The sequence below is a fragment of the Ascaphus truei genome, chromosome 18 (assembly GCF_040206685.1).
Source record: "Ascaphus truei isolate aAscTru1 chromosome 18, aAscTru1.hap1, whole genome shotgun sequence".
Classification (NCBI taxonomy): domain Eukaryota; kingdom Metazoa; phylum Chordata; class Amphibia; order Anura; family Ascaphidae; genus Ascaphus; species Ascaphus truei.
Genome location: NC_134500.1, coordinates 34,617,819 through 34,645,700, shown reverse-complemented (window position 1 = coordinate 34,645,700; position 27,882 = coordinate 34,617,819). Strand labels below are relative to the sequence as shown.

The 27,882-nt window shown below is 54.0% G+C and overlaps 1 protein-coding gene across 1 annotated transcript in view; it reads left to right on the top strand.

The window, feature by feature from the left end:
• LOC142469143 (uncharacterized) overlaps window positions 1–25,792 on the top strand; it is a 31,756-nt gene extending 5,964 nt beyond the window's left edge. The window contains exons 3-6 of the mRNA XM_075576083.1: window positions 14,899–15,034; window positions 23,035–23,229; window positions 23,925–24,095; window positions 24,698–25,792. Coding sequence (XP_075432198.1) covers window positions 14,899–15,034; window positions 23,035–23,229; window positions 23,925–24,095; window positions 24,698–25,164 — 969 coding nt within the window. The 3' untranslated portion in view covers window positions 25,165–25,792. The remainder of the gene's footprint in view (window positions 1–14,898; window positions 15,035–23,034; window positions 23,230–23,924; window positions 24,096–24,697) is intronic.
• Window positions 25,793–27,882: the final 2,090 nt, after the last annotated feature.

The window sequence follows — 27,882 nt, the reverse complement described above, 5'->3', positions numbered from 1 at the left end:
CCGCTCTGTCACTGTCCCCTCTGCCCCCGCTCTGTCACTGTCCCATCTGCCCCCGCTCTGTCACTGTTCCCTCTGCCCCCGCTCTGTCACTGTCCCCTCTGCCCCCGCTCTGTCACTGTCCCCTCTACCCCCGCTCTGTCACTGTCCCCTCTACCCCCGCTCTGTCACTGTCCCCTCTACCCCCGCTCTGTCACTGTCCCCTCTGCCCCCGCTCTGTCACTGTCCCCTCTGTCCCCCGCTCTGTCACTGTCCCCTCTGCCCCCGCTATGTCACTGTCCCCTCTGCCCCCGCTATGTCACTGTTCCCTCTGCCCCGCTCTGTCACTGTCCCCTCTGCCCCGCTCTGTCACTGTCCCCTCTGCCCCCGCTCTGTCACTGTCCCCTCTGCCCCCGCTCTGTCACTGTCCCCTCTGCCCCCGCTATGTCACTGTCCCCTCTGCCCCCGCTCGGTCACTGTCCCCTCTGCCCCCGATCTGTCACTGTCCCCTCTGCCCCCGATCTGTCACTGTCCCCTCTGCCCCGCTCTGTCACTTTCCCCTCTGCCCCCGCTATGTCACTGTCCCCTCTGCCCCGCTCTGTCACTGTCCCCTCTGCCCCCGCTCTGTCACTGTCCCCTCTGTCCCCCGCTCTGTCACTGTCCCCTCTGCCCCCGCTATGTCACTGTCCCCTCTGCCCCCGCTATGTCACTGTCCCCTCTGCCCCGCTCTGTCACTGTCCCCTCTGCCCCCGCTATGTCACAGTCCCCTCTGCCCCCGCTATGTCACTGTCCCCTCTGTCCCCCGCTCTGTCACTGTCCCCTCTGCCCCCGCTATGTCACTGTCCCCTCTGCCCCGTTCTGTCACTGTCCCCTCTGCCCCCGCTCTGTCACTGTCCCCTCTGCCCCCGCTCTGTCACTGTCCCCTCTGCCCCCGCTCTGTCACTGTCCCCTCTGCCCCGCTCTGTCACTGTCCCCTCTGCCCCCGCTCTGTCACTGTCCCCTCTGCCCCCGCTCTGTCACTGTCCCCTCTGCCCCGCTCTGTCACTGTCCCCTCTGCCCCCACTCTGTCACTGTCCCCTCTGCCCCCGCTCTGTCACTGTCCCCTCTGCCCCGCTCTGTCACTGTCCCCTCTGCCCCCGCTCTGTCACGGTCCCCTCTGCCCCCGCTCTGTCACTGTCCCCTCTGCCCCCGCTCTGTCACTGTCCCCTCTGCCCCCGCTCTGTCACTGTCCCCTCTGCCCCCGCTCTGTCACTGTCCCCTCTGCCCCCGCTCTGTCACTGTCCCCTCTGCCCCCGCTCTGTCACTGTCCCCTCTGCCCCCGCTCTGTCACTGTCCCCTCTGCCCCCGCTCTGTCACTGTCCCCTCTGTCCCCCGCTCTGTCACTGTCCCCTCTGCCCCCGCTATGTCACTGTCCCCTCTGCCCCCGCTATGTCACTGTCCCCTCTGCCCCGCTCTGTCACTGTCCCCTCTGCCCCCGCTATGTCACAGTCCCCTCTGCCCCCGCTATGTCACTGTCCCCTCTGTCCCCCGCTCTGTCACTGTCCCCTCTGCCCCCGCTATGTCACTGTCCCCTCTGCCCCGCTCTGTCACTGTCCCCTCTGCCCCCGCTCTGTCACTGTCCCCTCTGCCCCCGCTCTGTCACTGTCCCCTCTGCCCCCGCTCTGTCACTGTCCCCTCTGCCCCGCTCTGTCACTGTCCCCTCTGCCCCCGCTCTGTCACTGTCCCCTCTGCCCCCGCTCTGTCACTGTCCCCTCTGCCCCGCTCTGTCACTGTCCCCTCTACCCCCACTCTGTCACTGTCCCCTCTGCCCCCGCTCTGTCACTGTCCCCTCTGCCCCGCTCTGTCACTGTCCCCTCTGCCCCCGCTCTGTCACTGTCCCCTCTTCCCCCGCTCTGTCACTGTCCCCTCTGCCCCCGCTCTGTCACTGTCCCCTCTGCCCCCGCTCTGTCACTGTCCCCTCTGCCCCCGCTCTGTCACTGTCCCCTCTGCCCCCGCTCTGTCACTGTCCCCTCTGCCCCCGCTCTGTCACTGTCCCCTCTGCCCCCGCTCTGTCACTGTCCCCTCTGTCCCCCGCTCTGTCACTGTCCCCTCTGCCCCCGCTATGTCACTGTCCCCTCTGCCCCCGCTATGTCACTGTCCCCTCTGCCCCGCTCTGTCACTGTCCCCTCTGCCCCCGCTATGTCACATTCCCCTCTGCCCCCGCTATGTCACTGTCCCCTCTGTCCCCCGCTCTGTCACTGTCCCCTCTGCCCCCGCTATGTCACTGTCCCCTCTGCCCCGCTCTGTCACTGTCCCCTCTGCCCCCGCTCTGTCACTGTCCCCTCTGCCCCCGCTCTGTCACTGTCCCCTCTGCCCCCGCTCTGTCACTGTCCCCTCTGCCCCGCTCTGTCACTGTCCCCTCTGCCCCCGCTCTGTCACTGTCCCCTCTGCCCCCGCTCTGTCACTGTCCCCTCTGCCCCGCTCTGTCACTGTCCCCTCTGCCCCCACTCTGTCACTGTCCCCTCTGCCCCCGCTCTGTCACTGTCCCCTCTGCCCCGCTCTGTCACTGTCCCCTCTGCCCCCGCTCTGTCACTGTCCCCTCTGCCCCCGCTCTGTCACTGTCCCCTCTGCCCCCGCTCTGTCACTGTCCCCTCTGCCCCCGCTCTGTCACTGTCCCCTCTGCCCCCGCTCTGTCACTGTCCCCTCTGCCCCCGCTCTGTCACTGTCCCCTCTGCCCCCGCTCTGTCACTGTCACCTCTGCCCCCGCTCTGTCACTGTCCCCTCTGCCCCCGCTCTGTCACTGTCCCCTCTGCCCCCGCTCTGTCACTGTCCCCTCTGCCCCCGCTCTGTCACTGTCCCCTCTGCCCCCGCTCTGTCACTGTCCCCTCTGCCCCCGCTCTGTCACTGTCCCCTCTGTCTCCGCTCTGTCACTGTCCCCTCTGCCCCCGCTCTGTCACTGTCCCCTCTGCCCCCGCTCTGTCACTGTCCCCTCTGCCCCCGCTCTGTCACTGTCCCCTCTGCCCCCGCTCTGTCACTGTCCCCTCTGCCCCCGCTCTGTCACTGTCCCCTCTGCCCCCGCTCTGTCACTGTCCCCTCTGCCCCCGCTCTGTCACTGTCCCCTCTGCCCCCGCTCTGTCACTGTCCCCTCTGCCCCCGCTCTGTCACTGTCCCCTCTGCCCCCGCTCTGTCACTGTCCCCTCTGCCCCCGCTCTGTCACTGTCCCCTCTGCCCCCCGCTCTGTCACTGTCCCCTCTGCCCCGCTCTGTCACTGTCCCCTCTGCCCCCGCTCTGTCACTGTCCCCTCTGCCCCCGCTCTGTCACTGTCCCCTCTGCCCCGCTCTGTCACTGTCCCCTCTGCCCCCGCTCTCTCACTGTCCCCTCTGCCCCCGCTCTGTCACTGTCCCCTCTGCCCCCGCTCTGTCACTGTCCCCTCTGCCCCTGCTCTGTCACTGTCCCCTCTGCCCCCGCTCTGTCACTGTCCCCTCTGCCCCCGATCTGTCACTGTCCCCTCTGCCCCGCTCTGTCACTGTCCCCTCTGCCCCAGCTCTGTCACTGTCCCCTCTGCCCCCGCTCTGTCACTGTCCCCTCTGCCCCCGATCTGTCACTGTCCCCTCTGCCCCCGCTCTGTCACTGTCCCCTCTGCCCCTGCTCTGTCACTGTCCCCTCTGCCCCCGCTCTGTCACTGTCCCCTCTGCCCCCGCTCTGTCACTGTCCCCTCTGCCCCCGCTCTGTCACTGTCCCCTCTGCCCCCGATCTGTCACTTTCCCCTCTGCCCCCGCTCTGTCACTGTCCCCTCTGCCCCCGCTCTGTCACTGTCCCCTCTGCCCCCGATCTGTCACTGTCCCCTCTGCCCCCGCTCTGTCACTGTCCCCTCTGCCCCCGCTCTGTCACTGTCCCCTCTGCCCCCGCTCTGTCACTGTCCCCTCTGCCCCTGCTCTGTCATGGCCCCCTCTGCCCCCGCTCAGTCACTGTCCCCTCTGCCCCCGCTCTGTCACTGTCCCCTCTGCCCCCGCTCTGTCACTGTCCCCTCTGCCCCCGCTCTGTCACTGTCCCCTCTGCCCCCGCTCTGTCACTGTCCCCTCTGCCCCCGCTCTGTCATGGCCCCCTCTGCCCCCGCTATGTCACTGTCCCCTCTGCCCCCGCTATGTCACTGTCCCCTCTGCCCCAGCTATGTCATTGTCCCCTCTGCCCCCCGCTCTGTCACTGTCCCCTCTGCCCCCGCTCTGTCACTGTCCCCTCTGCCCCCGCTCAGTCACTGTCCCCTCTGCCCCCGCTCTGTCACAGTACCCTCTGCCCCCGCTCTGTTACTGTCCCCTCTGCCCCCGCTATGTCACTGTCCCCTCTGCCCCCGCTCTGTCACTGTCCCCTCTGCCCCCGCTCTGTCACTGTCCCCTCTGCCCCCGCTCTGTCACTGTCCCCTCTGCCCCCGCTCTGTCACTGTCCCCTCTGCCCCCGCTAAGTCACTGTCCCCTCTGCCCCCGATCTGTCACTGTACCCTCTGCCCCCGCTCTGTCACTGTCCCCTCTGCCCCCGCTCTGTCACTGTCCCCTCAGCCCCCGCTCGGTCACTGTCCCCTCTGCCCCGCTCTGTCACTGTCCCCTCTGCCCCCGCTCTGTCACTGTACCCTCTGCCCCCGCTCTGTCACTGTCCCCTCTGCCCCCGCTCTGTCACTGTCCCCTCTGCCCCCGCTCTGTCTCTGTCCCCTCTGCCCCTGATCTGTCACTGTCCCCTCTGCCCCCGATCTGTCACTGTACCCTCTGCCCCCGCTCTGTCACTGTCCCCTCTGCCCCCGCTCTGTCACTGTCCTCTCTGCCCCCGCTCTGTCACTGTCCCCTCTGCCCCCGCTCTGTCACAGTCCCCTTTACCCCCGCTATGTCACTGTCCCCACTGCCCCCGCTCTGTCACTGTCCCCTCTGCCCCCGCTCTGTCACTGTCCCCTCTGCCCCCGCTCTGTCACTGTCCCCTCTGCCCCCGCTCTGTCACTGTCCCCTCTGCCCCCGCTCGGTCACTGTCCTCTCTGCCCCCCGCTCTGTCACTGTCCCCTCTGCCCCCGCTATGTCACTGTCCCCTCTGCCCCCGCTCTGTCACTGTCCCCTCTGCCCCCGCTCTGTCACTGTCCCCTCTGCCCCCGCTCTGTCACTGTCCCCTCTGCCCCCGCTCTGTCACTGTCCCCTCTGCCCCCGCTATGTCACTGTCCCCTCTGCCCCCGCTCTGTCACTGTCCCCTCTGCCCCCGCTCTGTCACTGTCCCCTCTGCCCCTGCTCTGTCACTGTCCCATCTGCCCCCGCTCTGTCACTGTCCCCTCTGCCCCCCACTCTGTCACTGTCCCCTCTGCCCCCGCTCTGTCACTGTCCCCTCTGCCCCCGCTCTGTCACTGTCCCGTCTGCCCCCGCTCTGTCACTGTCCCCTCTGCCCCTGCTCTGTCACTGTCCCCTCTGCCCCCGATCTGTCACTGTACCCTCTGCCCCCGCTCTGTCACTGTCCCCTCTGCCCCCGCTCTGTCACTGTCCCCTCTGCCCCGCTCTGTCACTGTCCCCTCTGCCCCCGCTCTGTCACTGTCCCCTCTGCCCCCGATCTGTCACTGTACCCTCTGCCCCCGCTCTGTCACTGTCCCCTCTGCCCCCGCTCTGTCACTGTCCCCTCTGCCCCCGCTCTGTCACTGTCCCCTCTGCCCCCGCTCTGTCACTGTCCCCTCTGCCCCCGCTCTGTCACTGTCCCCTCTGCCCCCGATCTGTCACTGTACCCTCTGCCCCCGCTCTGTCACTGTCCCCTCTGCCCCCGCTCTGTCACTGTCCCCTCTGCCCCCGCTCTGTCACTGTCCCCTCTGCCCCCGATCTGTCACTGTCCCCTCTGCCCCCGCTCTGTCACTGTCCCCTCTGCCCCAGCTCTGTCACTGTCCCCTCTGCCCCCGCTCTGTCACTGTCCCCTCTGCCCCCGCTCTGTCACTGTCCCCTCTGCCCCCGCTCTGTCACTGTCCCCTCTGCCCCCGCTATGTCACTGTCCCCTCTGCCCCGCTCTGTCACTGTCCCCTCTGCCCCCGCTATGTCACTGTCCCCACTGCCCCCGCTCTGTCACTGTCCCCTCTGCCCCCGATCTGTCACTGTCCCCTCTGCCCCCGCTCTGTCACTGTACCCTCTGCCCCCGCTCTGTCACTGTCCCCTCTGCCCCCGCTCTGTCACTGTCCCCTCTGCCCCCCGCTCTGTCACTGTCCCCTCTGCCCCCGCTCTGTCACTGTCCCCTCTGCCCCCGCTATGTTGCTGTCCCCTCTGCCCCGCTCTGTCACTGTCCCCTCTGCCCCCGCTCTGTCACTGTCCCCTCTGCCCCCGCTCTGTCACTGTCCCCTCTGCCCCCGCTCTGTCACTGTCCCCTCTGCCCCCGCTATGTCACTGTCCCCTCTGCCCCCGATCTGTCACTGTCCCCTCTGCCCCCGCTCTGTCACTGTCCCCTCTGCCCCGCTCTGTCACTGTCCCCTCTGCCCCCGCTCTGTCACAGTCCCCTTTACCCCCGCTATGTCACTGTCCCCACTGCCCCCGCTCTGTCACTGTCCCCTCTGCCCCCGCTATGTCACTGTCCCCTCTGCCCCCGCTCTGTCACTGTCCCCTCTGCCCCCGCTCTGTCACTGTCCCCTCTGCCCCCGCTCTGTCACTGTCCCCACTGCCCCCGCTCTGTCACTGTCCCCTCTGCCCCCGATCTGTCACTGTCCCCTCTGCCCCGCTCTGTCACTGTCCCCACTGCCCCCGCTCTGTCACTGTCCCCTCTGCCCCCGCTCTGTCACTGTCCCCTCTGCCCCCGCTCTGTCACAGTCCCCTCTGCCCCCGCTCTGTCACTGTCCCCTCTGCCCCCGCTCTGTCACTGTCCCCACTGCCCCCGCTCTGTCACTGTCCCCTCTGCCCCCGCTCTGTCACTGTCCCCTCTGCCCCCGCTCTGTCACTGTCCCCTCTGCCCCGCTCTGTCACTGTCCCCTCTGCCCCCGCTCAGTCACTGTCCCCTCTGCCCCCGCTCTGTCACAGTCCCCTCTGCCACCGATCTGTCACTGTCCCCTCTGCCCCCGCTCTGTCACTGTCCCCTCTGCCCCCGATCTGTCACTGTCCCCTCTGCCCCCGCTCTGTCACTGTCCCCACTGCCCCCGCTCTTTCACTGTCCCCTCTGCCCCCGCTCTGTCACTGTCCCCTCTGCCCCCGCTCTGTCACAGTCCCCTCTGCCCCCGCTCTGTCACTGTCCCCTCTGCCCCCGCTCTGTCACAGTCCCCTCTGCCCCCGATCTGTCACTGTCCCCTCTGCCCCCGCTCTGTCACTGTCCCCTCTGCCCCCGCTATGTTACTGTCCCCTCTGCCCCCGCTCTGTCAGTGTCCCCTCTGCCCCCGCTCTGTTATGGCCCCCTCTGCCCCCGCTCTGTCACTGTCCCCTCTGCCCCCGCTCTGTCACTGTCCCCTCTGCCCCCGCTCTGTCACTGTCCCCTCTGCCCCCGCTCTGTCACTGTCCCCTCTGCCCCCGCTCTGTCACTGTCCCCTCTGCCCCCGCTCTGTCACTGTCCCCTCTGCCCCCGATCTGTCACTGTCCCCTCTGCCCCCGCTATGTCACTGTCCCCTCTGCCCCCGCTCTTTCACTGTCCCCTCTGCCCCGCTCTGTCACTGTCCCCTCTGCCCCCGCTATGTCACTGTCCCCTCTGCCCCCGCTCTGTCACTGTCCCCTCTGCCCCCGCTCTGTCACTGTCCCCTCTGCCCTGCTCTGTCACTGTCCCCTCTGCCCCCGCTATGTCACTGTCCCCTCTGCCCCCGCTCTGTCACTGTCCCCTCTGCCCCGCTCTGTCACTGTCCCCTCTGCCCCCGATCTGTCACTGTCCCCTCTGCCCCCGCTCTGTCACTGTCCCCTCTGCCCTGCTCTGTCACTGTCCCCTCTGCCCCCGCTATGTCACTGTCCCCTCTGCCCCCGCTATGTCACTGTCCCCTCTGCCCCCCGCTCTGTCACTGTCTCCTCTGCCCCCGCTCTGTCACTGTCCCCTCTGCCCCCGATCTGTCACTGTCCCCTCTGCCCCCGCTCTGTCACTGTCCCCTCTGCCCCACTCTGTCACTGTACCCTCTGCCCCGCTATGTCACTGTCCCCTCTGCCCCCGCTCTGTCACTGTCCCCTCTGCCCCCGCTCTGTCACTGTCCCCTCTGCCCCTGATCTGTCACTGTCCCCTCTGCCCCCGCTATGTCACTGACCCCTCTGCCCCCGCTCTGTCACTGTCCCCTCTGCCCCCGCTCTGTCACTGTCCCCTCTGCCCCCGCTCTGTCACTGTCCCCTCTGCCCCCGCTCTGTCACTGTCCCCTCTGCCCCCGCTCTGTCACTGTCCCCTCTGCCCCCGATCTGTCACTGTCCCCTCTGCCCCCGCTCTATCACTGTCCCCTCTGCCCCCGCTCTGTCACTGTCCCCTCTGCCCCCGCTCTGTCACTGTCCCCTCTGCCCCCGCTCTGTCACTGTCCCCTCTGCCCCCGATCTGTCACTGTCCCCTCTGCCCCCGCTCTGTCACTGTCCCCTCTGCCCCCGCTCGGTCACTGTCCCCTCTGCCCCCGCTGTGTCACTGTCCCCTCTGCCCCCGATCTGTCACTGTACCCTCTGCCCCCGATCTGTCACTGTACCCTCTGCCCCCGATCTGTCACTGTACCCTCTGCCCCGCTCTGTCACTGTCCCCTCTGCCCCCGCTCTGTCACTGTCCCCTCTGCCCCCGCTCGGTCACTGTCCTCTCTGCCTCCGCTCTGTCACTGTCCCCTCTGCCCCCGCTATGTCACTGTCCCCTCTGCCCCCGCTATGTCACTGTCCCCTCTGCCCCCGCTCTGTCACTGTCCCCTCTGCCCCTGCTCTGTCATGGCCCCCTCTGCCCCCGCTAGGTCACTGTCCCCTCTGCCCCTGCTATGTCACTGTCCCCTCTGCCCCCGCTATGTCACTGTCCCCTCTGCCCCCGCTCAGTCACTGTCCCCTCTGCCCCCGCTATGTCACTGTCCCCTCTGCCCCCGCTATGTCACTGTCCCCTCTGCCCCCGCTCGGTCACTGTCCACTCTGCCCCCGCTATGTCACTGTCCCCTCTGCCCCCGCTATGTCACTGTCCCCTCTGCCCCCGCTCGGTCACTGTCCCCTCTGCCCCCGCTATGTCACTGTCCCCTCTGCCCCCGCTATGTCACTGTCCCCTCTGCCCCCGCTATGTCACTGTCCCCTCTGCCCCCGCTCGGTCACTGTCCCCTCTGCCCCTGCTCGGTCACTGTCCCCTTCTTATCCATGTTAACAAGGACCCCTATAAGCATATACCTGCCGTATTACACAGCTTTTCAGCACAGCCTGGGGTACAGAAGTGCAGAGCCAGTAACCTACTCACAGGCAGCTTATGCCACCTTTTTGGGTCTCATCAGTGTGAGGCTGGTTATACTGGTTTTGCAATTGTATTGTATGTCTTTATTTATATAGCGCCATAAATCAATGTACATAGTGCTTCACAGCAGTAATACATGTGGTAATCAAATAAATAACAGATAATATAAATAACAGGTCATGGGAATAAGTGCTTTAGACATAAAAGTAACATTAAGGAAGAGGAGTCCCTGCCCCGAGGAGCTTACAGTCTAATTGGTAGGTAGGGAGAACGTACAGAGACAGTAGGATCTGAAGCTTGGTAGGTATCCACCCCACATTATATAAGTCAGCAATGCGCAAACTGGGGGGGCGGGAGATTTTTGTAGGGGGGCGCGGTGGTTGCAGAGGCATTTAAATGAAATGCCGGGGGATTGCGTGAGGCCCCTGCAACCTATTACTTACCGAGATTCAGGCGGCTGCTGATGCGTTGCCATGGCAACGTGGCGGCAAATTACGCCGCGGGGTCATGTGATGTCACATGACCCGTGGCGTCATTTGACACATGGAATGGAGGTAAGGGGGGCGCAAGCACCGGGGGCAGCAGGCAGGGGGGGGGGGGGTCGCAGCTGCAAAAGTTTGAGCACCCCGGATATAAGTTATGGTGGGTGGAAAAATACAAAGTGAAAAAGTGTCACTTTCTTACCCACAATAACTTATTTAATGTGTGGTTCAAAGATCCACAAATGCTCGCATTGTAATCTCCAGTCTGGGGCTGTCAGGGATCTGGGGCTCTCAGGGATCTGGGACACTCAGGGATCTGGGACTCTCAGGGATCTAGGGCTCTCAGGGATCTGGGGCTCTCAGGGATCTGGGGCTCTCAGGGATCTGGGACTCTCAGGGATCTGGGACTCTCAGGGATCTGGGACTCTCAGGGATCTGGGACTCTCAGGGATCTGGGACTCTCGGATCTGGGACTCTCAGGGATCTGGGACTCTCAGGGATCTGGTGACTGTCACTAATTTGTCCTTTAACAGATACGGAGCTTTGTAAATATGATTCCGCCGTCTCCCGTTGAGTTATGCCAATAATCACTTTAATAAGGGACAGAGCTCAAGGGAACGCAAATACTCAGCTTGTTAATGAGAATAATCTGTGTGTTTTAAGTCTGAAGTCTCCCCCCCCCCCCCCTCTAACCCCCTTGTTTATACAGGGTTGGACGGGGGGGAGGGGAGACGCCCAGATCAGAACCGCGCTATTTTTAGCTCTGGAGAACACCGTGTTCCCGAGACAATTACTGGTGAAGTTACTGGTATTACTTCCTGGTTTTGGGGATTTTCCCCCCTACGTTATGATATAACCTAGGATAGGAGCAGGGGGTCTCCGGAGCTGAACCCTGTTAATTTCAGCTCTGGGGTCCCCCTGCGTCCGGAGATACAGACCGTATCTGTAGTGGGCGCCGGTATCTCCTGCAAGTTGAAAGCTCCCGCGTCACGTTGGGCTAATAGGAAGCGGAACCGGATGACATCACGGCTTCCGATTGGCCCGCAGGGCCCAGGAGCTTTGAAACTCCGCCATTACGTGAACCCCGCTAGCTGAGCGGAGAGGCTATCGGCATCTGCTATGGAGGTCGGTATCTCCGGAAACAGGGGGTCCCTGGAGCTGAAATTAATGGGGTTCTGCTCCGGAGACCCAAGGGACTGATTTAGCCACCTGTGGGGAAGCCGGGATATCCTTAAAACCGGCCCTGTTGGGGGTTCTTGAGGATTGGAGTTGGGAACCACAGCTGTAGATCAGGTGGGCGCAGACTGGGGGCGCTTCATTTTCTGGGAGCGGCGCTTACAGAGGTCCCGCGCTTTTCCCCACAATATTTTAATTAAATGCCGGGGGACCGCGCAAGGCTCTGTAACTCCCGCTTACCTTGTCTCCGGCGCCTTCTGGCGACGCGTTGCCATGACAACGCGGCCTCAAATGACGCCACGGGTTCAAATGGCCATTTGGGGGGGGGGGGCGCAAGCAGGAGGGGGTGCAAGCAGAGGGGCACAGATGAGAAAGTTTGCAGACCCCTGCTCCAGATAATCTGGTCCATTGTTCCCCGGGGAAGCTGTAGAATTGTTCAGTGACAGTAATTAATATCTCTGATCCAACTCAGTACGTGGAAACCTTTTTTTTTTTTAGCAAGCTCCTCTCTGGGATCTACAAGATATTATCGTCATGACAATATATGCGGCGTCACGTGTATTTATGTATGTATGTCTTTATTTATATAGCGCCATTAATGATCATAGTGCTTCAAAGTAGTAATACGAGTGACAATCATATAAATAACAAATAATACAAATAACAGGTCATGGTGATAAGTGCTTCAGACATAAAAGTAACATTATGGAAGAGGAGTCCCTGCTCCGGGGAGCTTACAATCTAATTGGTAGGTGGGAGGTACATACAGATATAGTAGGAGGGAGTTCTGGTAAGTGCGTCTGCAGGGGGCCAAGCTTTATGTATCATGTGTCTAGTGTTAGACACAGAACTACTCATATGCTTCATTAAGGTGGGTCTTAAAGGTGGATAGAGAGGGTGCTAGTCGGGTATTGAGGGGAAGGGCATTGCAGAGGGGTGGGGCAGTCAGTGAGAAAGGCTTAAGGCGGGAGAGGGCTTTAGATACAAAGGGGGTAGAGAGAAGACATCCTTGAGCGGAACGCAAGAATCGGGATGGTGCATAAAGAGAAATTAGGGCTGAGATGTAAGGAGGGGCAGAGGAGTGTAAAGCTTTAAAAGTGAGCAGGAGAATTGGGTGCGAGATGGGGGATTTGATCGGAAGCCAGGAGAGGGATTTCAGGAGGGGAGATGCTGAGACAGATTTAGGAAAGAGTAGAGTGATTCTGGCAGCAGCGTTTAGGATAGATTGTAGGGGAGACAGGTGAGAGGTAGGAAGGCCGGACAGCAGGAGGTTACAGTAATCGAAATGGGAGAGAATGAGGGCCTGAGTCAGAGTTTTTGCAGTCGAGCAACAGAGTAAAGGGCGTATCTTGGTAATATTGCGGAGGAAAAAGCGACAGGTTTTAGATACATTTTAAATGTGAGAGGGGAGTCGAGTGTGACCCCTAGGCAGCTTGCTTGGGCTACATATCAAATGCTGCAGAGAGTTGGAATAATATGAGCAGAGTGTAATGACCTCTATTTTTGACAGCATAAAGGTAATTAGTTATTGTAGTGAGGGCTGTTTCAGTGGAGTGAGCTGTGCAGAAGCCAGATTGTAGCGGGTCTAGGAGAGAATAGGTTATGAGAAAATGGAACAATGAGAGAATACAAGACGTTCAAGGAGTTTAGGCAAAAGGCAGGAGGGAGACATGTCGATTGTTAAAAAGACAGGTAGGGTCAAGCTTGCTGCTTTTGAGTAATGGTATAACGGTTGCATGTTTGAAGGAGGGAAATGCACCAGAATAGAGGGAGGAGTTAAAAATCTGTGTTAGTGTAGGTCCATATTGTTTGTTGTATATTTAAGTTAGCTTTTTGATCGAATCACAAACCCTGATGAAGGGCCCGGTGCACCCGAAACGTTGCATGTCCAGGTGCTTTTAAAAATCTGTAAAGTTTTCATCTACTGTACTTCTTCTCCAAGTATTTATTGAAGCAAGAATTGCGACAAACAGGTGTTGCAGCTTCTGTTTCCTGTATTGCAGGAATATACACTCCAGGAACACTACACATGCCCTCCTCCTTCTAAACCATATATCTTCTCAGGGACTTTCCTTCAGCTTTGGTTTTGGCCACGCAGTGCCGGACTACCTGCTAGGCAGTGGCGTAGCAGGATATGCGTGGGCCCCCGGGCAAAATATGCACAGTCGGGACTTGCCGATTGCGCATGCGTGATCGACGTTTGAAAACTGCTGTTGCGCATGCGCGATCGGATCACACATGGGCATGAGTAGCCGGTAAAATCCGATCGCGCAGTCGGCAGATGCTGATCGCTGCGCACTCTGCGAGCAGATCGCCAGATTCGCGCATGTGCAGTCGGGGACAACAATGTGAGAGAGCGGGGCCCCCCAAGAGCACGGGTCCCCGGGCTATAGCTAAACCACTGCCACTAGGCATGTTGTGCCTAGGGGCCTCCAATGTTAGGGGCCCCCGTAGGTTGTGGTAGGCCAGTGCTGCGGCTCTCCAGCTCCCCATGCAGCAGCCCGGCGGTCACCGTCTGCCATACTGTCTCTCCTCCTGTCGGGATCCAATTTCCGTCCAACCGGAGGAAGGAGCTGCAGAGGCCCCGGACCTCACCCAGGGTAAGATGTATGTGGCCCTCCTCCTGCAGCGCTGCATGGTCATAGCGACCCGATGTCAAATGGCGCAGCAAAGTCGCATGGTGACGGGTTGCCATGACAACGCAACCTCATGATGCCGTGACGCTGCAGGAGGAGGGGCGCCTCAAGGAAAGGCACCCAAAGTCTTGGTGCCTAGGTGCCCCAGAGGGTCTTAATCCGCCACTGCGGCCACGGCCCGGGCAATATGACTGGTATTAAAAGTAATAGTAATAGGAACTTTTCATAAAAATAACTAGTATTTATTTAACAGTGCAACATACATACAAAAAGGCCTTTATAGCATCAGGAAGGTGGTTTCAATTGTTATTAGTCATGTTTAAAAAATAGATCTTTGATTCATAAGGCAACATTTTTTTCAACACGCAAGAGGAACCCGCACAGCTAGTGTTAGACCACAATGAGGTGCTGACTGGATGGAGACGTGATAATATCATACAAAAGAAAAAGGACCCAGTCTTACAGCACTCTATCACTCGGAATGTAATGTTGTAAATTTAAAATATACTTTATTAATAACCTTGAATAAAAAATAGGGTGTTAAAACGTAACGTCAGGGGGGTCGCCTTATACTCAGAGTTGCCCTATAATCGGGCAGATACGGTATATTTCATCCTTCATATTACAATCCTTGTGTGGTTTGTATGTTGTTCCTTCTTAGTAGACAGTCCTGGGGTGGGTTGTTTTTTGTCTAGGTTACAATAAACAATCCTTCGGTGGGTTGTGTTAAAATGAGCTCTACATGACACCATAGTGGTTCAATTTAACGATGTTTTCAAAACGACATTGTGTTGACAAGTCATGAAGTATTATTCTGTAGCTGGATGTAGACAAGGGGTGGGAAAACTCCAGTCCTCAAGGGCCACCAACAGGTCAGGTTCTCAGGATATCCCGGCTTTACCACAGGTGATGTCGTCTTCAACTGAGACACTGATTGAGCCACCTGTGCTGAAGCAGGAATATCCTTAACCTGACCTGTTGGTGGCCCTTGAGGAGTGGAGTTGACCACCCCTGTTCTATACATTGTTTTTTTATTACTGATTCTTACTGGGAAAAGACTGAAAAAAACAGAGATTATGTCTGTAATTTTAGGGACACAGACAAGCAAGCTCCCAACAAATAACATTATATCGTCAATGGAACGAGCTAGTTTGACCCCCTTGGCAGCCTTTTTAAGCTCTTTTTTTGAGCAGATAGAATAGCCAGAATACATTTCGGAAGATGTAAGTAAATTGGTAGTGAATAGCTCTTCAATTAATCAGGCAATGACTTCATTAATTAGTACAGCTGTTTCTGCCTTGCAGGTGATCAGAGTCCATTCTGTTTGCAACCAGAAGAGAGTCGTCGCTGAGTCCAAAGAAGGGAAATTGTTCTCCCTGCCCATCAAGTTGAAAAGTCTGAGATTCTTGATAGCAAGACCAGGATCTGAGCTGGCCAGAGGTATCTATTATCGAAAACACTTACTACAACGAACCGGGTTTCATTTTATTTGTTACCTTCACCATGTAAAAACAAAATAATGCCAGAACAAAGGATTTCTGGTAGTTCCCCGTAAATGTTTTTTTTTTTTTTTTTTAAGATTGGTATTTTTTTTTCCATTGCTCAGTGATTTTTGTAAAAAAAAAATCTTTTATTCCTAAATAATGATCTCAGAATCAAAATGGAGGCCAACTGTCGGAGATGCTCACTTGCTTCATCCCAATCCACTAGGGGTTAATAGTGATTGTCCAATGCAGTATAAGTGAAGCAGGAGTGGCCAACACCCGTTCTCAAGGGCCCCAATCAGGTCAAGCTTTCAGGATATCACATGCTTCAGCGCAGGTGGCTGGAGTTGACTGAGCCACTGATTGAGCCACCTGTGCTGAAGCAGGGATATCCTGAAAACCTGACCTTTTGGTGGCCCTTGAGGAGTGGAGTTGGCCGCCCCTGTCTAAAGTAAAGGCTCGGCGATAAATGATCAAAGTTTGATGGGTAGAAATGTATTTCTGTACTAAATACACAGAGATCCCAGCATGATTTCAAGAGTTACTTCTCCCCTTCTAAGTTCAGAGCTTCACTCCTGCACACAAAGCACAGGGATAACAGCATGGCAGGCAGCTCCTTGCCTCATCTCTCCCTCACCAAGTCACTGACAATCAGCATTTTATACACTCTGTTCAGATTGGCCACTCCTAATCAATACCAAGGCTTTGCAAGAAGCCCGACCGATAAAATGGGGGCACGTGAATTAATAGCAAGAAGGGAGCAGTGTGATATCATAGGCATTGCTGAAACATGGCGGGATAAAACTCATGGCTTAATTCAGAGGGTTATTCCCTTTTTAGGCGGGATCGAGCAAATAGAAGAGGTGGTGGAGTATGTTTATATGTTAAACCGGATTTAAAAGTTATTGCAAGAGAAGCTGTTTATGAAGGGATTGAGACAAATGTACAACATTTGTGGATAGAAATTAGCAGTGGAGGTAAAAGTATAAAGAAAGGGTTTGTAGGGATATGCTATAAACCCCCAAATATCTGTGAGATGGAGGGAGCCAAAATACTTTTGCAAATGGAGAAGGCATCAAAACTGGGTCATGTTTGCATAATGCACAAGGAAATGTTAGGGAAGGGACCCAAGCATATCTCTCATAGTGTGAACACCAAGTAATAATCGGAAGGATAACGTGTTTAGATTAGGGAAGGTGTTTGAAACGTAACATTTATTGTGTTACATTAAGATAAAGCAGCTAAATCTTGGAGGGAGGAGGGGGAGGGATAAAGGGTCAGGGCATCCGATAGTCGGGACGTCCGATCACAAGTACAAAGATAATGAGTAAAGAGGTCGGTCGCAGTGCTTCCAAACGCAGAATTTGCTTGATGCTATAATGCATGTAATATACAACGCCTAAAAATAGCAGCAAAGTGTAAGCACGTGTACAGTGGCGGCCGCCTTTAACCTCCTGCGGCCGTTTCCCCGCGATTTTTAAAATAGTGGGCAGATGCGGCATGTTTTTGGCCGTTTTGGGCGCCGCGGGCGCTTTCAATGTTAAGCGCCATTAGCGCTGTCTGGTGAAACCGGCTGACGCGCTGCAAAGTCCATGACAAACGGAAAATATCCCCGAATTTTTTCGGGGATGTAGGAGGTTAAAAGAGGCCGCAACAGTATACTAAGATGCACTGCAAGACACCAGCGGGGGTGTATATTACTCAGTGTAGTTCAGATGCAGCGGCCGTTATTGGAACACTTCACGCGGTGTGTACCTCGGAATACCCCTGTCATGGCGCGGGATTTCTTCCAGCCGTCCCGCCTCTAGACGCGAGCGCAGAAAATGGCATTTAGTGTTGTGGCTTTTAAACACCTGACACTGACACAGTAGCACAGTGCTGTACACATCGCAATTCGTTCATTTCATTGCACACAATCCATGAAACTCAAACAAAGCAACCGCGATAAACACGTGTGCCTGGGGCGATTGGCCGCGTTCATGCCGCGTGGAATACAGCAGCGCACACGAAAACGGCGCCGTGATTTGTTCCAATAACGGCCGCTGCATCTGTACATAGTGATTAACTGTTTCAGGTGTGGCTAAATGTAGCCATTACATAGGCGCAGGTAAATGGTGGTGTGTGTATAAATACAGCCACAAAGAAGTGATACATTTACATAGAAGTCCAATGTCCCATAGAGTAGCCAGATCTGACGTCTGGTCAGAGGGACCGACCTATATACAGGCGAGGAATACAAAGGGGCAGTGCTGCTGGAAAACACCTGTGTTGGTAATGGGCTCTAAGAGGTTAATAGCGAGTCTCACTGCAGGTAGGATTGCATAGAGAGAGAGGGGGGAGAGGAGGGGAAAGAGAGAGGGGAGGGGAAAGAGAGAGAGGAGGGGGGAAAGAGAGAGAGGAGGGGAAAGAGAGAGAGGAGGGGGGAAAGAGAGAGAGGAGGGGAAAGAGAGAGAGAGAGAGAGAGAGAGAGAGGAGAGGGGAAAGAGAGAGAGGAGATAGGGGAAAAAGAGAGGAGAGAGGGGAAAGAGAGAGAGGAGAGGGGAAAGAGGGAGAGGAGAGGGGAAAAGAGGGAGAGGAGAGGGGAAAGAGGGAGAGGAGAGGGGAAAGAGGGAGAGGAGTGGGGAAAGAGAGAGAGGAGGGGGGAAAGAGAGAGAGGAGGGGAAAGAGAGAGAGAAGGGGGGAAAGAGAGAGAGGAGGGGAAAGAGAGAGAGAGAGAGAGAGAGAGAGAGAGAGAGAGAGAGAGAGAGAGAGAGAGAGAGAAGAGGGGAAAGAGAGAGAGGAGAGAGGAAAGAGAGAGAGGAGAGGGGAAAAAGAGAGGAGAGAGGGGAAAGAGAGAGAGGAGAGGGGAAAGAGGGAGAGGAGAGGGGAAAGAGAGAGAGGAAAGGGGATAGAGAGAGAGGAGAGGAGAGGGGAAAGAGAGAGAGGAGAGGGGAAAGAGAGAGAGGTGGGGAAAGAGAGAGAGGAGGGGAAAGAGAGAGGAGGGGAAAGAGAGAGAGGAGGGGAAAGAGAGAGAGAGGAGGGGAAACAGAGATAGGAGGGAAAAGAGAGAGAGAGGAGGGGAAAGAGAGAGCAAGGAGGGGAAAGAGAGAGCGAGGAGGGGAAAGAGAGAGCGAGGAGGGGAAACAGATAGGAGGGGAACGAGAGAGCGGAGAAGAGGGGGGAAAGGTGAGAGAGGAGAGGGGAAAGTGAGGGAAAGAGAGAGAGGAGAGGGGGAAGTGAGAGAGAGTGTGTGAGAGAGTGAGTGGGGAAAGAGAGAGAGAAGGGGAAAGAGAGATGAGATGAGAGGGAAGAGAGAGGAGAGGGGAAAGAGAGAGGAGGGGAAAGAGAGAGAGAGAGGAGAGGGGAAAGAGAGAGAGAGAGGGGAAAGAGAGGAGAGGGGAAAGAGAGAGAGAGGAGAGGGGAAAGAGAGAGAGGAGAGGGGAAAGAGAGAGAGGAGAGGGGAAAGAGAGAGAGGAGAGGGGAAAGAGAGAGGAGAGGGGAAAGAGAGAGGAGAGGGGAAAGAGATAGGAGGGGAAAGAGATGGGGTAGAGAGTGGGGGAGATACTGTATAGAGAGATTTTTAAATCTATATAAATGGGGTGAAGGTACAACCTTCATTCATTCCATTTGGATATTGTGTTTGTAGTTTGTAAATCCATTGGGCTTCTTTTTTTTTTTTTTTTAGCAATTGTGTGTTCAAATTGCCTTTTCTAATATTGCCCTTAACATGTTCAATTCCCATAAATGAAATCCCCATAAAATGACTATTCTGAAAGTTATTCACATGCATCGCTAGAGACGTGTCCAGTTCATTTTTTAAAATAAAATGTATCTGTTCAAGGATTCTGCGTCTGAATTCTCTAGACGTCTTGCCAATATATTGTTGGCCACAGGGACGCGTAATCTGCTAGATAACACCCAATGTCTTGCAATTGATAACACATTGTATGATACATTGCTTAGTTCCGTTTGAGTTGCAGAAGTATTTCGCTGGAGTAAGATGTTGACGGGCTTATCAAGAGACACATTTCTAACATCCGACTGTTGAAGATGTCAGCCAAGTCTTCATTGGAGGTCTGGAGAAATTGACTTTGGACCAAAATGTCTTTAAGACAATGTGCTTTATGGTTGTCATGCTCGGTTGATTTGAGAGATCTTTGTCGTTAAGCAAAATGTTCCAATGCTCAGATACAGAAGAATTTTTTTTATTTGGGGGCATTGATTCCTGAAGGTGCCTAAACATGTGATTATTTTTGACTCAGCATTTTTCCTCCTATCTTTTAATATCTTGTCTCTGTTGCTATTAAGAGCTCGATGGTAAGATATTTTGACCCATACTCTCTATTACCCACCCTCTATTAACAAATCTTCGTTTTCGATCCTCAGCTTGGTGTTGGAATGCTTTAATGGAGGAACAATTTCTCCTGGTTCGTAGGTATTGGTCTACTGGGGTGTCATTAAGCAGTGGTCGTAGGTGAAAAATCTGACTTTGGAGGAGAGGCTAGCTAAATTAGATTTGCTTATATTAGAAAAGAGGCGTCTAAGGGAGGATATGATAACTATATACAAATATATTCGGGGACAGTACAAGGAGCTTTCAAAAGAACTATTAAAAGGACACTGGGTCATCCCGTAAGGTTGGAGGAAAGGAGATTTCACCAGCAACAAAAGGAAAGGGTTCTTTACAGTAAGGGCAGTTACAGTGTGGGATTCATTACCCATGGAGTCTGTGATGGCAGATACAATAGATCTGTTCAAGAAAAGGTTGGACATCTTTTTAGAAACTAAAGGTATACAGGGATATACCAAATAAGTAAATATAGGAAGGATGTTGATCCAGGGAGTAATCCGAGTGCCAATTTTTGGAGTCAGGGGGGAATTTATTTTTCCCCTTATGTGATATCATTGGATGATATGTCACTGGGGTTTGTGTTTGCCTTCCTCTGGGTCAATATAATGTAAGTACGGATATAGGATAAAGTATCTGTCGTCTAAATTTAAATATAGGTTGAACTCGATGGACATCTGTCGTTTTCCCACCTCATCTGCTATGTAACTACTGTATGTAACGATGTAACGATGTAACTATGGAAGTTTCAGCTGCTACTTGTATTTCTGGAAGTCTCTTTTTACTGCTTTCCTTATCAGTACTAAGTATTTCTACTTAAATGATCAGTAGCAAGGAATGTTTTTATGGTATTCTCTATTGCTTTCCTTTCCCTGAACCACCCTTATTTCATCTTATCTTTCAGTTGTTAGCTCGTGTTTATGGTAACTGCCCTTGCGTGATGCACTCTGTTTACTAATCACAATGTTTTAACATCATTGACACGTACGGCGCGCCTGTGACCACGTGACCTGTACACGGGACAAGGGTTAATACACAGCTCTCTAGCTGACTCACTTTTCACCTTCCGCAAAGGGCTAATATCTCCCCTCAATCCGTCCCCATATACCATCTGTCACTAACAGCACACAAGTGAGCACGTGACATATGTGACAAGGGTTAATACCCACGGGTGACAAGGGTTACTACCCAAGGCTAAACTAGCCGACACACCTTCACCTGTGCAGAGGTCCCTCGAATAATATCTACCCTCACTCGGTCTCAATATCTATCATTAAGCTGCTTCCGTCACCAAAGAAATATCAAATATTTAATTTGCGGCGTCTAAGGTCCCTGTTTGTTATGAAAACTATGCACTTAACACACGCAAATCTGTAGCAAATGTGTTCTAAAATGTAAATTACCCTCTACAAAGCAGGCAAGCAGTTCAAACAGAGCTCAAAGGATTACTTATTAAAGTTAATTTTAATATTCCAAAGGTACACACCCTTAGGTTACATAAAAAGATTATTACAAGAAACATACAGTTCTAATAAATGCAGTCCGCGTCTTAAAATAAAAAGATAGACAATCAGAAATCGCTGCACAGTACGTCCGCACATGTGTTGGGTTCTTCCCAGAGAAGTCACTGGCGTAGGAAAGATGAGAATTCATGTGTCTCATCCCAAAACACACCCCTTGTGGAATTCCGTTTCATAATCCCAGCTGCAGGGTTTATATTCTAAAACAGGGGTGGGCTGCTCCAGTCCTCAAGGGCCACCAACAAGTCAGGTTATCAGGATATCTCTGCTTCAGCACAGGGAGTGCAGCCATAAGGACTGAGATGCTGATTGAGCCACCTGTACTGAAGCAGGGATATCCTGAAAACCTGACCTGCTGGTGGCCCTTTAGGACTGGAGTTGCCCGCCCCTGTTCTAAAAGCCTTGTTCATTGAGACCCCACTGAAACATGCTTTCTGAGTGTGTCCTCAACCCACTCCTTTCATCAATCAGCCCCAGCGCAGTTGTACTACTGACTACAAAAAAGACCCCACATTTAAACTTCAATATATATATAAGACTTCATAACTTTGTTTATATGATACTTGGACAAATGTCATCTTCACTGTTGCGCCTGTGACCTTAATATACTCATATGAAATAGGACCAGCTAACGTCTATTTGTGCAAGAGAAACAGATATCAGAGATTATACATAGAAAAACCCTGGTTTTTGGTTTCATTTCATCCATAAAATTGCACCGGTTACAAAGATCTATTTGTTCTTCTTGTGAAGTGTGGTCAGGCCCAGGATATTCCTATTAAGTAACTTTACACACTTTTTGGAATGTCTTCTTAGCCCCGCCCCCTGGAATTCTTAGCCCCGCCCCCTGGAATTCTTAGCCCTGCCCCCTGGAATTCTTAGCCCCGCCCCTGGGATTCTTACCCCTGCCCCCTGGAATTCTTAGCCCCGCCCCTGGGATTCTTACCCCTGCCCTTAGGGATTCTTAGACCCGTCCCCTTCAGGAATCTCAAGGTACAAAAAAGCCGGGTTTCGTTTATTTCCGCTGTCAGAAACGGTTTGCGATTATGCCACTTTTACGGAAACCCAGGAGTGGACGTGAGAGAACCTCAGACCTATAATCACAGGCCTGCTCAGGGGTTTAACGGGCTATAAAACAATTCTTGTATTTGTAAGAACATTTGGAACCAACGTTAACCTCTCGTGTGTTATATTCAAAATATTGAATACTTTCCGACAAATTCATTACACCTCCCTCCTCAAAATAAGCACAGGCGTTTGGCCCACGTACCACTACCCGCGCTCACACGGATACCGCATTCACCTCGGCGTGATGAACCGTCCGTAGCGAGACAGTCAGGGGTCCACGTCCGTACTGGCTGTCTCTAGGCTGTTTGTGGTTCTCTTAGGGCCTTGCTTTCTTTATTACTGTCCCTCTGGCTGTCTCTGAGGCTGCGCTTATAGTGACGGGGACCTCAACGCGGCTTCGTGACAAAACAAATGCATTGCTGCCGTCGCATGTGCTTATAGTAAGCGCGACACGACGGAGCGATGGCTTGGTCGCGATCACTGGAAGTCATCTCAATTTGATTTTTCCAGCGACCGTAGCCTGACGTTACAGTCCGTCGCCGGCACTATAAGTGTAGCCTTAAGCTCCCTCTCTCCCTATGGCTGCTTTGCTTTCTTTCTTCCTGTCCCTTTTGCTCTATCTGGCTGTCTCTTGGGCCTGCTCTCTCGCTCTGCAGTCCCTCTTTCTCTGTACTGTTTCTCCCCCTCTCTTTCACAGCCTCTCTCTTTCTTTTGCTGGATGTAGCTCTTTTTCTTCCTCTGACTCTCTCTCTGCGCCTCTCTCTCTCTCTCTCTCTCTGCGCCTCTCTCTGTCTCTCTCTCTCTACCTCCCTCTCTTTGTCTCTCTCTCTCTGCCTCCCTCTCTCTGCCTCTCCCTCAGCTTCTGCTGAAGTGTCAACAAGAAGCTACAATGTGGACACTCTAATGCAGGCTTTGGGCCTGCTTAGAAAACAATCACATTCTCAAGCAGCAAAGACATCAGAAGGAGCAGCTCTGAAAGTGAGACTCTGTGACCAGCGAATTCCCGAGTCAAAGATCTTCCAATGTTTATTTTCTCTACAGGCCCCGTCATGCAAAACCCGGTAATCCTGGAAGAAATATTATCCCGGTATAACCTCCCGGTGACCGTGCACTCCTCAAATGTCCTGTCTTTCAAGGAGAAGGGAGACATGAAATCCCCAGACGAAACCCTATCTGAGCTGACGCTAAGAGACACATATCAGGAAGACTTTTTACTAGGACATCCTATTGATAAGGGTAATTAAGACGAATATATATATATATAAACTATTTTTAGTTTAGTTTAGTTTTTGTGTGTGTTTGAACCAGGAAGGCCTAAAGCTGAACGGCATTATTTTCGGCTCTACCGGTTCCCCAGCTAATTACAGTTTTTGGTGCCGGGATCTCCTCTCTGTCCCAGGGGAACAAAATTTTTGCCAAAGCATAGCCCAAAAGGATGACGGCTAGGTCCACCGGAGCCGTAAATAACACCGTTTGGGTGCAAGGAACCCCCCTAGTTCAAATATTGTAAAAAATAATCAAATATGGACAGGATTTCTGCTTTAAGATGTCAAGAAAATCCTCCCAGGTGACGGACGTCGTGGTTTCCCCTCTGTGTGCCGCCATATGCAGTGTCTTACATCTCTGTTGTCAGCGGTCATCACTTTTGATACCGGTGACACAATATGATCACAAGGGCAGCCATCTTTCGCAGGCCTCACGCTTTTATGAAAACTATTGAATAAGGAAGCAAGTGAGGTATGTAATGTCTTTGCCTAAAACACTTTTGATGGAATTATTCAGAAAGTCGTTTATGCTTTTAATGGGCCACTGTTTAATTATGCTTCACTTTATATAAACCCCAAAAAACAGTTGACAGAAAACAATGTGGATATGTATACTGTATATGAAATGATACATGTATAGCTTATTTGTTTTGTCTTATGATAAAGGGAAACTGTTGCTAAACGATCCCATAATGATCCCGATGTACATGACTGAGCTGAAGCTGGTGGTCGGAGTGGGATTTATGGATGGAAACCAAGAGCGATGGAGCAAGATCAGTAAAGAGTTTACCAACCAAGTGAAATACCAGGGGAACAATTCGAGGCTGAAATATGAGGGTACATCTTACCTGCGCGTGATCCTTACTCTAAGAGCCTATAGGAGCACCTCATTGGAGGAGTAGCTCAGTGGTAATGTCGCAGCCTTTCAAGTGGGTAAATGTGGTTTGATTCCCAGTGTCAGACTGAAAAATTCTATGCATTGCGCCATTATATAAGGAAGTCAAACTGGATTGCACACAAACACACTGATGAGTGATGCACACAGACCTACACATTATATACTGCTGACATGGATATTTGGTTTGAAGGGCCAGGCAATGAACAGATCAGAACCACTTGACTCATCCAGTCTACCCATTTTGGGATCCCTTTGTGTGAATTCCTTCAATGTAATACCCAGCACCTCCTCTGCCAGTAGGCTGTTCCATGGAACCACTACGCTTCCAGTATGCATATTTTTATTGATGTACAGTAGCACTCACAATGTACACAGCGCTTTACAAAAGTGACAATACAGGAAATTGTAATACAATAAGACAATAGGAAAGGGAATCCCTTTTCCCCCGGAGAGCTTACAATCCAACTACAAGCTATAATAAAACCGATATTATACAAGTAATAAGGTTGTATACTGACAGCCCACCTTCCTCTCTTAACAGAAATATTCCTGATTGACAAAAGTGATCTGTTGCATCAGGAGCCAAGATACACCTCCTTCGAACCAACATATATCGACATCAGTGAACTCCGGCTGAATAAGAAGGTTCAGTTGGAGAACACAGGAACATTGTCTGTTGAGCCAAAGTTAAGCACAGGAGAAGACACGGTGCCAGAGAAGAACTTGTGTGGTCCTTCCCAGTCAGGGATTCAAGCAGCCAAGAAGTTCGTTAGTTTGGCTGATATCCCGGGCGACCTGCACGACCTGAATGTGAAGCAGGTGTGTGAGTGTCTGGAGCTGCTCAACATGAACCAGTATGTGGATGCCTTCCAAGGGACACAGGTGGACGGCCAACTCTTGTATGACCTGGATAAGGAGATGATGAAGAGTTGCATGGGGATGAACGGACTACACATCACAAAGCTTCTGAAGTTCAGGGATGGGTGGAGGCCTAATCTGGAGGGGTAACAGTTAAGGTCAACCAGACTATGTTTGTGTGTGTCTTCAAGAAGGGGTGGCAGGTGCACCCACACAAATCACGTTTGTCAACAATTGGGGACAACTGATGATGATTAGTGATGAGTCTTGTGGTATTGCCCTCTCCCTCTCACATCTCCCCTTCTTCCTCCTTTCTCTCACATCCCCCCTACCTCCCTCCTTTCTCTCTCCCATCCTACCTCTCTCTCCTTTCTCTCACATCCCCCATACCTCATTGCTTTCTCTCTCACAACCCCCCTACCTCCCTCAGTTCTCTCTCACATTCCCCTCTCTCCTTTCTCTCTCACATCCCCCCTACCTCTCCCTCCTTTCTCTCTCACATCCCCCCTACCTCATTACTTTCTCTCTCCCATCCCCCCCTACCTCATTGCTTTCTCTCACATTCCCCTTTCGCCTTCCTTTTTCACATCACCCCCTTACTCCCTCCTTTCTCTGTCACATCCTCCCCCCCCCCCCTTCTCCCTTCTGTACCTGTTGAGATCCTGTAGCATTACCTTAACGGTTTTACATTGCTCTTACTGGTTTATAACTCCTTTTATTCCAATAAGTTGTTAATAGCTTTGTACATGGCTGGTGAAATTAAATACACATAACATAAGTGTTCTTCACTACTCACTTTCAACCACAAGATGGAGCTCAAGATCTTCAGTTTGTTGCACATACAGCCAAGAACACACAACGTTGGACCCACCTGTCCCCTAGGTTGCACCCACCTGTCCCATGTATATTACACATGCCTGCGTCACTCTTCCAACCACCGTACAGCATTCAAACTGTATGTAACCCTTTTTGTGAACCGGCCGACCCACCCAATCTCACATTGGCCCCTCGTGGTCTAACCGGTCCCTTTCCCTGCAACACACCTGCTCTAAAGGGTTACTGGTAACTGCATAACACCTGTGGCTCCAGGAGATCTGAGCCTCCGCTAGCTGGGAGCCTGGGGAAACCCTTACCATTACCTGGTGCAGCGCCTCCACTTACCCAGGATCCCCCGTTAGGAAAGATAGCCCTGGGTAAGAAATACAATAACACACGTATACGATAAACCAATAACTAACACTTTACTTAACACACACATATAACTCATTACATAACATCACATAACATAACCTGATGCTCTATCCGCATCACCTCAGCCCAATGTCTGGTGTTCCCCACCCAGTGTCCTGTGATCCCCCACACCCAATGTCCCGCAATCCTACGGAAGGTCGTGGGTGACTGCGCAGTCACTAAATTAAGCTAGGGCCCAGTTGGTGCACTTAGAATACTTGAGATACCTTCCGAGCACTCCGATGCTCGGGACCGCAACTCTCTTCTCAAAGGGTCAGACGTCCGTCTGATCCTTTCCAGGTACTCTGCCGGTGGACCCCAACGAGGGTCCCACCGCTCCACGGGAACTGCAACCGGATCACGGCAACACCAACCGCATGGGAACAGCAACCGCCGCTATCCCTTCCTATCACTAACTACTCCTAGAGTGACAGCAACCCTAACCTAGGGCCTGTCCCTGATGAACCGCAACCTGGGATGGCTTGGGGAGAACTCCTAGGGCCTGTGGAACAATAACCTGCCCCCCCTTCCCCTAGCTACCCAGTCCTATCTGTAACTAACAACTAGCTATTAACTAGCTACTCCTAAAGCACCTGCAGCTGACACACCGCTCACACTGTCAGCCTGCAGGGATCCACACACGCTTCACACACACTGCACGCACTGCGCCCAGCACATGCAGCGACAACCCACACAGACAGCTGCAATCACACACAGCCACCTGGATCCCGCAGCAAATCCACTGCTTGCACACTGTGCCTCTTTGCCAGTGCCCACAGCCCTCTCCGCTGTGGCACTGCTAAACTTGCACCTTCCACACCTAAGGGTCACCTCCCTAGCTATGGCCGTCCCTCTTCAGTTACCCCCTGCCCTTACCGGGAATTGGGGCCTGCCTGGGGATCTAGGGAGAACCCTTACCTGATGCAGGAGCCACGCGCTCCCTGCACCCTTCCTACTCCTTCCTTCTCCTATGCCTGACTGACGCAGCAAAGCCCGGGAAATGTATCTATATTCCCGGGCTGAGCTTCCTCCAGCCCTATTGGCCACACTCAGGCACCTGATGCCTGTCTCCCTAAGCCTCCTGGGAATTGTAGTTCCCAGGGGGCTGTCTAAACACTGGGGCCGCGTGCGCGCTTGCCCTGCGCATGCGCGAACCCCTAATGGCCGCCTCAATCCTTTCCTCTTCTTCCCTACTCTCGCGCGATCTCTCCCTGCACTGGGGATCCTATCGCGCGCTTTCCGGTCCCTGCGCATGCGCGAACCTACGCGCAATGGCGGCGCCCTCTCCTTCGCAAGCCGGACCGGTGGCAACGCGATCGCGGCCCTAGCGACGGCCCGATCGCGTCCCCGGCAATCGGCCTGCACCGCAGGGCAACGCGCTACTCCCTGCTCTGGCCCCCACCCTCGCGAAGTGCCGGCGGGTCCGTCGCAGCCTCCGGCGGCACCCGCTACCACACGGCACTCGCGGAGAGGGGCCAGGGATTTCAAATTTACCTTGGGGCTACATTCTCCCCTTCGCAGAATCCCAACGCTCTCGCTTGGGTAGCAACCATACAGTGGGTTATATAATGGAAAATGCATTGTAACCTGTACATCAAACACAAGCAATTCCCCAATTGTACCCAACATACCCGCATG